This window comes from Hibiscus syriacus, unplaced genomic scaffold, assembly GCF_006381635.1.
Source record: "Hibiscus syriacus cultivar Baekdansim isolate YM2019G1 unplaced genomic scaffold, ASM638163v2 tig00110931_pilon, whole genome shotgun sequence".
NCBI lineage: Eukaryota > Viridiplantae > Streptophyta > Magnoliopsida > Malvales > Malvaceae > Hibiscus > Hibiscus syriacus.
This window is the reverse complement of record NW_024062918.1, coordinates 266,079-276,367: the sequence shown is the minus strand read 5'-3', so window position 1 is coordinate 276,367 and position 10,289 is coordinate 266,079. Positions and strand designations below refer to the sequence as shown.

The 10,289-nt window shown below is 29.6% G+C and overlaps 1 protein-coding gene and 1 pseudogene across 1 annotated transcript; one reads left to right on the top strand and one right to left on the bottom strand.

Moving 5' to 3' along the window:
• Positions 1-7,479: 7,479 nt before the first annotated feature.
• On the top strand, positions 7,480-9,305 carry LOC120146806 (annotated as a pseudogene).
• A 432-nt stretch (positions 9,306-9,737) lies between these two features.
• LOC120146760 (zinc finger protein ZAT11-like) lies at positions 9,738-10,242 on the bottom strand. Its single transcript, XM_039160255.1, has one exon. The coding sequence runs from the start codon at positions 10,173-10,175 to the stop codon at positions 9,738-9,740; it is 438 nt and encodes a 145-aa protein (XP_039016186.1). The 5' UTR covers positions 10,176-10,242.
• Between the last annotated feature and the right edge of the window lie 47 nt (positions 10,243-10,289).

The window sequence follows — 10,289 nt, the reverse complement described above, 5'->3', positions numbered from 1 at the left end:
GTACAATGAGTTAGATTTGCATTGATATCCCCTTCGTCTAGCTTTTGATTTCTCTCATCCAACAGTCTTGAAAGGGGTAAATCTAAGAGTTTTGCACTAAGTAGATATTTCCTGTAAAAAAAATAAAAATTAATCTCAGTCTTTGATTTCTCTTATCCAACAGTCCTAAAAAGTGTAAAACTAAGATTTTGCACTGAATGTAAATAGATCCTAACCATATGAGATACTATCTAATTATATAGTACAAGATATTTTAGTTTTACACATATTTAAGATTGTTGGATGAGTGAAAATAGATGACTGAGATTAATTGTAGTAATTGAGAATATATTCACTGGAAAAAAACAAGGAGGTAATTTCAACCTTATGTTTCCTCTATCAAATGATCCTAAATCTGTGTAAAACTGAAAATGCTTTACATTGTGTAAGTGGATCCTAACTATATATATATATAATACCGTGTGTGTGTGAGAGAGAGGTAGGATCCAATTACACCCCGTGTTTGTTTCCTCTTATCAAATGGATGCTTTACATTTTGTAAGTGGATCATAACCCTATATATATATATTGTGTGTGTGAGAGAGAGAGAGGTAGGACCCAATTACACCCAATGTAAAATTAAGAGTTTTTCACATTTTTAAGATCATTGGGTGAGAGAAATTAAAGGTTGAGATTAACAAAAATGATAATATATTCACTGAAAAAAAAGAGTTAATCTCAACCTTTGATTTCTCTCATCTAACGAGCCTAAATCGATATAAAACTAAAGAATTTTATATTGTGTAAGTGGATTATAACCTATGTGTGTATATATATATATGGAGAGAAGATTGAATAATTTTGTTTATTCGTGAAATAAATAAAAAGAAAAGAGAAGATAAAGATAAATAAACATATTATTTTAGGAGTAATACGATCTAAGATGTAAACACTATTATCATTTACCTAAAAGATACTTATAAAATAAACACATAGATTATATATATATTTTTAAAAATAGTTATTTTAAAAACAAAACATTCTTCTTATCAAATGCATTCCAAGATTTCCTTCTTTTTTTCTCACTATGAACCGATCTTTCTTAATCTGAAGAATTCAACAAAAGCAAGCCAACAATAAAGCCGAGGAAAGTATGTGAGGTTAGAACAAAAGAAAAAAAAGCCTTAGTTATCTTTACTTTCATCGATAATGGAGCATGGTTTTCAATACAAAGCAATTTTGTTCTTTTTCGACGAGTGGAATGTGCATAAGCAAAACCTCAGACTCGTCAAAGGGCTACACAGACATGTTCATTGATGTACAAAAAAAAAGGAAAATGTGTTGTTCGATCAATCTTCGCATGCAAAATTGTATTATAATAAACTTATAAGATTGAAAAACTCTATCATAAATGTATTAAATAATAATTTTTATATGATATTTAAATAGACTTTTAATCAATTATTAGTACTACTGGACAAAAAGATAGGAATAATATTTTTATTTTCCAAAAAATCTACCTAACCGAACATTGAAAATACATCAGTATGGATTTCTTTTAGTTTTCGCGTCACAGGCAGCTTTGGAAAAATAAATTGGTCGATATGAACAGGTGTATTGACCCCATTTCTTGAGTTTGTCATTGCCGTCCAATAACGAATATCCAGAAAAAGAAAGGCTAAAGCGGAGATGGGAAGAAACCCAATCTTCATAGGAGATTGAAGGGGGACGTAATATGAGAGTGGATGTCTAACGACACTCAACTGAGGGGAGGAATCAATCACTTTAATTAATTGCAAGCTCCCAAATTACATACATGGAGCAATGCAAATCAGTCACGAAACTCTTTACACAATAACTTTTTTTTGGGGGAAATTACAAATACAGCAACTCTTCCACCACCCAAAGCTACGAAAAACACATTAAAGAACTGGCACTCACATCTCATCTACAGATGTCATATTAAAGGAATCGAGATCAGTCGGCTAATCATCGATATACACATGATTTTATGTTAAGAGATATGAATTTAATAATCTATATTAGAGTCAACAATCTTTATAGTAAGTGGTTAAAAATTCTCAGTTGAAACCTCCATTTTTTCTCTATATTGTGGGTTTAATATCTACTATGAGCAAAATTCTCATTCCCTCCCAAAATATAAATTGTTAAAAAAAAAAGGAAAAATTAGATTAGAAATTTATAGGATGCGAATTCACAAAATTTTAAAAAATATAAAATTAGATATAGATAAAAAAAATTAAAAAATACTTAAATTATATAAAAAATATAAGTATGCCTTTGATTTCTAATTTCCCTTTTCTTTCCTGATGAATTGATGATATGTTTGATAAATATAAATATAAATAAAAAAAATAAAGGTCTTTTTAGAAGATAGGAAATGAAGAACTGTGGGGGTCTTAAAAGATGTTCCACTCACTATGTTTCCTTTTTGAGGATATTTTTTATGTATCAAAGATGTTTTAATTTCAATATTCTACTCTCTCCAAATATGTGTAGTTAATATTCTTTCAATTCAATAATTTACATTTTAAGTTCCTTAATTTAATATGAACTTTATATAATTCATAAAACTTTAAATTAATTAAAATATATATGTCAAAGTAATTGCATTCACCACATGAGAATATATCTCATCATAATTAATATTGAGTCTTTGTGAAAACTTTTGTGCAACCAAACATGATTTATATCTCGTAATTTCTCCAATTTTATTTCTCTTTCTCTTGAGAACACATTCATGTGTCACAAGTTTTACACCTTTAAGAGTATAGACTATAATTTCGAATACTTCTCCTTTTGTAAGAGACTATAGTTTTGCTTCAATTGCTTCATTCCATTTTGGTCGATTGTATCCTTGTTGATATTTTTCAATAGATATTGGTTCTTCATTCACATTTTCATCTAAAATCTCTAGTGCTATATTGTATGCAAATATATCATCGACTCCGTGTTTATTTTGGTTTCACTTATTTTAAGACTTAATTTATTGATATTTATTCATTATTATATACCTAATTCTTTTATATAGATTTTTTTAGTTATGTTTTTTTCTTCTTCAAAATTTATTGTTTCTTTATATCAACTATCAGAAAAAATAACTCTATTTTTTTTTTGAGAATTTTTATCTTAGGAAACTTAGTCTACCACACCTCAAGCATGCTCTAGATTTATTAGCAACTAAGGTTTCTTTCAGAGACATCAATCTTAATCGGAACATTCATAATTGGTATATGTGACTTAATCACTATTTTTGGATCAATTAAAGTATCTAGCAACTGATCTGTTAAATTTTGTATATGAAATTATCTTTTAAACTTTAATTTCACATTATTACGTACGTAGATCATAATGAAATAATGATAATTCATTCCATTTTATTTCTTTTTCCATATGTTTATTTTCTCCCCTAATTTTTGAAAAACTAACTCATTAAAATGATAATCAACAAATTGAGCCATAAATAAATTACCAATCAATAGCTTAAAATATTTAATTATTGATGAAGATTCAAATCTTACATATATTCTCAACCTCCTTTGACCTATGTGTGTGTTAGGATAGAGAAATAGGAACATATACACACATAAAAAATTCTTAGATGAGAAATATTTTATTCTTAACCAAAAACCAATTATAATAGGAAGAATTTATAATAATTTATTGGCCTGAAGCGAATTAGTGATGGTGCATGTAATATGACATGTCCTCGAACATAGATAAGAAGTTGTAATTTTATAAGCAATGATCTCGCAATTAATTGAAGTCATTTGATGGAAGTCTCAATAAAATCATTTTGTCTATAAACATGAGCTACATAATGTTCGATTTCTTTTAATAGACATGCAATAATCATTGAAAGCTTGAGATGTAAATTCACTAATATTATCAAGACGAGTTATACATGTGAATCTAAAAAATATGCTTGTAATTTGATTAACCGATTGTAAATAACAAGTTGCGGGTTGATATACATGTGACCGTCTAGTTGATGCATTGATTAAACCATAAAATACCTAAATAGATTCATAAGAAGGGCGTATACACCCACTACTATCATCATGTATGTTGTAGAAAATTAGTAGTTTCATAATCCATCTTAGCTGATGATGGTCGAATAAGTAGTTTCTCTTTAAAGCAAGTCTCACATGAAAATTATTACTTCGAAGAATCTATTGGTTCTTCAACGAATGATCATATGAATTGTCAATACTTTTTCACGTCATAATTGAACCGCGATGGCCTAACAAGTCATGTCAAATAATAAAGTTATCATTAAACTTTTGGTTTACTATAACATGTATTTCAATTATACTAATTACTGTGTAGTACAATGTGAAAGAGAGTATAGGCAATTTTTTCAAGATATGTTTATTACATTAAGTTATAATCATAATTTGGAGATATTCAACATCTAATTCACTTATTGTCTCAATATAATACGCATTTCGACGAATATCCTTGAAGTTAAAAAAATTTCTTTAAGACTTTAGAGAGTATAACACATCATAAATTTTGAATTTAAATTATCGATAATAATATATTTATTCTTCCATAGCCTTCTATTATTTTAATACTTTCAGATATAATACTCACATTAGCATTCTACATTGTTTAGTGAAAAAAATAATTTTTATGTTTACATTTGGTGTGAGTAGTTTCACTCTATACCAAGCATAAGTTTTCATCAATTTGAGAAGTGATTTTATTCTTGAGAGAGAAAAATATAGAAATATCACATAAATATGTATATAAATATTTAATAAAATTTAATGAAAAATAAAAATCATGATATTTAATAAAGTAATAAACTGATATGAAAATATATTCTTAAAACAAATAATTAAAAAATTCAATTATTCCCTTTGAGGATTGTGAAGAAATCAATGACATTTAATTGAGTTAGATGAACAATGTCATAATTATCTTTGTTATTCTTGAAAATAAAATTTATCTCCATTTTCTATCTTTTCATCATTTAATAATTGTTGATAATTGTCCATAAGATGCTTTGGCATACGACAAGTACGAACTAAATGATTTGTATGTCCATATTGATAACGGAAATGACCACAATTGTTGGAGTGGTCTTTATTTTCTATTATAAGATTTCATATTCATTTGCAAGACAAAGTTATTAGTGTAAGAAGTGGACTATATTTTTTTTTCTAACATATTATCATCTATGATATCTTGATCACATAATTTTAATTTACATACTTAAAAATAAACAAATAAAATAGATCAAATGATAAATATTATTATTGATATATATATATATATTATTTTTTAGATGTCACGTGTAATGTAAAAATAAAAAATAAAAACTAAAATAAGAATCTAAAAATAGATAAAAATTTGACTACACGTACAAAACATATAATTAGAATTATAAAAAAAAATTATCTAAAAATAAATTAATAAAGCTATAAATTTTATAAAATTTTGTTTCATTTGATCAAAGTTGTATTTTTCTGAAATATTAAAATAGTAACATAATGAACAGTAAAACGTTTTAACGACATGAACTTTTAGAAGCACAATAATATAATAATTCTAAGCAAATAAGAAACAAAGGGCAGCGAGAAATAGACGACTTACCTCAAATTAGATAGAGACGAAACTTGATTTTCTCTTTGAGTAAACTCGTGCCAATAACGATTTGGGAAATAAAGAAGGATAAACTACACGTTTGATATTTAAACTATCAATTTATTTTTTTGGTACTTAAATTTTCATTTTTTCCCAAAATATTCATAACATTTATTTTTTTTATTTCATTTTGGTACCTCATCGTTAAAAACTTAACGGTACTGTTGTATGTTGCACTATTTTATGGATAAATCACATTATTCATCACTGAACTATCTTTTCACTCTTATTTTGCTCACTAAAGTTTAATTTTTTTAATTTAATTACTTAGCTTTCAAATTACTTCTAATTCAATCACTCTTACTTCCAAACTTAATTTCTTTTATTTTACTTATATAATAGTAAAATAATAAATGTCATGTCACAAAAATTATTAATAAAATAAATTATAGTGATTAAAACATGATCAATTTGAAAGTTGAGTAGTTAAATTGAAAATTTTTAAACTTTAGTGACCAAAATAGGAGTGAGAAGATAATTGAGTGATGAATGATGTAATTTACTCATAACAAATATCACGTTATCAAAATAAAACATAAACTAGACGTTGGGCCCGATTTAAAAAAATAAAATTTAAATATCAAAATGAAACAAAAGTAATAGTTTAGATACTAAACGTACACTTTACCTAATAAAACAAGTAAACAAAGAACAAATACAAAATGTACGAGAAAAGAGAGAATTTTGTATTGCTTTCTCAATATGATATATATTGGGAGACTTTTCCAATTTCTACATTTATAGCAATAAGTAGTAGATGTAATATAAAACTCTAATAATAATGAATATTAAAGACCTAATAACAAATACATTAAAATCTTATCTTATACATAATTTTTTTGATGTAATCACCTATTTCTAATTTGTTAATTGATTAATTCAAATCGAATACTGTAGAGGCGAAGATAACCCTCTTAACCCAGTTTGTTTCATTCATAAATGTCAGAATTTAAACCCCTAAACTTTACTTAATAGATCTAGTGTCTCATCCCACTAGACCGTCAATTTATTAGTTATCTTGTGCATAAAATTGTACTCGTAAAATTATACTCATGAAAGACATTTTCCATATTTAATAAAAATCTAAATTAATTTTATTATATTAACAAAATATTATTTTTCAAATTTTTAATTCTATAAATACTTTTCATGAAAATAACTTTTTTATTTTTTGTTTAGTTTTAACATTTTTAGAAAATATACTTTTACTGATTTTGTTTCAAATGTGTTATAGGGAGTGCTTGATGACATTGATTATGACAATACTTTCGGAATACAATAATATAGTCGCTGCGAAAACCTGTTAAAGGTAATATATTAAAACATAAAATCTTTTAAAAATCATAGTTCGATAAAGTTTAGGGTACACTATGTATTTAGTCACTCAATTATTCTTACGATTTTATTTCAATTATCAAGTTATTATTATTTTTTTAAATCATGCATAACAATATGTTTTGGTTCCATTTTAATCACATGCGTTAGAAAATTAATGTTGATATTGAAGTGTTACTATAAGATAATGACATGGCATCAATGAAAAAATTGTCATGATAGCAGTTTTGTTTTATTTTTCAACGATTGTAATCAAAACATAACTAAAATATAATATTATATGTGATTTTAAAGAAAAATAGTTAAACAACCAAAATGAGACCACGAGAATAAGTAGGTAATTAAATATGTAGTTTACCATCGCACATTAATTGGGCCCGACCCTAATAGTAAAATAAATTTTGCAACAGAAATAGACTGAAGCAATGGGTGCGAAAAGGGGATCACCTTCACAATATAAATAGCAAGAAATAGATAGCAGAAAATACCTCACGAGTACATCACCTCGCTAAACTTTTCTGTTATTATTACAAGAAAACTCAATTCAGAGTTATTATTACAAAAATGGAGAACCAAGAACATGGTTCATCATCAGGCAAGTATAAGCCAATTTTAGCTGCAGTTTTGTTGCAAGTTGGGTATGCAGGGATGGACATCTTGTCTAAGACCGCATTAAACCAGGGTATGAGCAATTACGCACTCGTCGTTTACCGCCATGCCATTGCCACCATTGTCATGGCTCCTTTCGCTGCTTTTCTCGACAAGTATCGTTTCTTCTTTCGATCTATCTGCGATAAGAAAACTTTCATGCAAAGCATTTTTCTTTTAACTGATGGAAGTTGGAACCTTTTTGTTTGATAGGAAAGTGAGGCCTAAGATGACACTATCAATCTTCATCAAAATAATGCTGCTTGGCTTCCTGGAGTAATTTCGAAATTACTACAGTTTTCTGTCTTTTGCATCGTATGATATGTCTAATGTTGACATATGTACTTTGGCAGGCCGGTAATTGATCAAAACTTGTACTATCTTGGGATGAAATACACGACTGCAACCTTTGCAACTGCCATGTACAATATTCTTCCTGCCATTACTTTCGTTATGGCTTGGATTTTAAGGTACAACAAGAAGGAAAAAAATCTGTAAATCAATGGTTTCGTTCATACGAGATGTGTAAAAGTTTAATCATGTGGTTTTAGGCTTGAGAAGGTGAACTTCAGATCGATCCATAGCCATGGAAAGGTTATAGGGACGCTTGCAATGGTTGCAGGAGCGACGGTGATGACACTGATGAAAGGACGGTGCTTGAGTTGTTTTGGGTGAAAGGAACCATCAACTATGATGCAGCGGCAAAAAAACGGGACGGATCTCCACGATTCGATTAAAGGTGGTGTGATCACAATTGGCTGCTCAGCTATGCTTGTTTCGTCATTCTCCAAGTAAGTAACAAATATAGAAAATTCTGCAGTGTTATTTTTTTAATTATGAGATTACTAATGTGTGTTTTTTCACAGGCAATCACTCTGGAAACATATCCTGCAGACCTTTCTCTTACAGTTTGGATATGTCTAGCGGGCACCCTTGAAGGTACCATTGCAGCTTTGGTAATGGAAAAGGGAAATGCTGCCATTTGGGCTATTAAATGGGACACCAAGTTGCTCACTGCTGCATACAGTGTAAGACTAGTTTCCTATTGTTTACCGTGACCCGAACCAGTAACTTAGTCCAATAAGTTCTTGCGATTTCAAGCCGGAACAGCAACTGGATTATCGATATGTTTCAGAGTCCAATTAGTTCTTATTTCATTTTTTTGAATGGTTGCAGGGCATTGTATGTTCAGGACTTAGTTATTACATTCAAGGGATGATAATGAAACACAGAGGTCCAGTGTTTGTGACAGCTTTTAGTCCTCTATGCATGATTATTGTAGCCATCATGTCCTCTTTCATTCTGGCTGAACAAATGTTTATGGGAAGGTAATCTCTAATTTCATATCAACCTGTCACGACCCTAGGGAAGTACTCGGTCGGTCGGTTGGCGAGTCAGTCATGATACATACCGGAAAAAGCAAAAGAAAAGATGATAAAATGTTTTACAGGGTGATTGGAGCTATCATCATAATTGGGGGTCTATACCTGGTGCTGTGGGGTAAAAGCAAGGATTACAAGTCGCCACCATCGCCATTAATTGATGGGAAAATGATAGAAGCAGATAAAGGTAACAAGGACAAGGACAGTTTTGATCATGAGGCCATCACAGTTGATGAAAATTCACAAGAGAAATTTCATTCCATTATTGTATAAGATTTGTAAAGAATGGATATGATTTTCAATATTAGCATCATTTCCACTATCATGCAGAATTGAATATTACGAGTAAGATCATAATTCTGACTTTTAATAATTTTATCCCAAGCGGATACATATGATCGACCATCTGTAATCATTAAGCTTGAAGGAACACATTTTCATATATATTTTACCTCTAAAGGAAAGAACATGAAGACATATTCACTATATCGTGCTTGTTTGACATATTCACTATGATGGTTTTAGAAGTCGTATGTTTTGAAAACAAATGATGGAAAAAATGAATGTAAAATATTAAAAATATATATTACAGCTGTAACAAATGAAGAGGAAGCCAAAGAAACAAATCAAAGAATACAAATCAAAAGAATATAAATACATTCACATGTATCAGATGCAAAGATCAACCTTGGGAGCCTTGTTTCCAAACAGAACTTGCAATCATTCTCTCAACGGACTCAAATTCAAGTCCAAGCAAACAACCCTCTTACTACTATTCGATCTCTTCAACACCGGCACCATCGAAACAAGCGGAAACGGCGAGAAGCTTTCGTTAACGGAAACTCGATGCCTCCTCATATGGCCACCCAAAGCTTGTCCCCTGGAAAACTCTTGGCCGCAAATGGAGCACTCGTGAGTCTTGGGGTTGGTTGATGATAAACTAAGGATTTCATTGGGTTTGTCCCCCGCCAATTTGGGTCTCTTGTGGCTCGCTCGGTGACCTCCTAGTGCTTGGAACGATGGGAAGCAACGGTGACAGGTTTTGCACTCGAAGCCCTCGCTGACTTTAGGCCTGGTTTGTAGGCCTTGAGATAGCAGCATTAGACATTTTGCAATGTCGAAACCCTGAATTTCTACACTTTCTCTTTCTCTTTTCATTGCTTGGGTGATATGGAAACTCAGAAATCTGAATATAATTCTGGGAATTTTGTATTTTGGTAGTGTTTGATGTTTATGAGTGAAATAAAAGAATATAGAGAGAAGGGAAGGGTT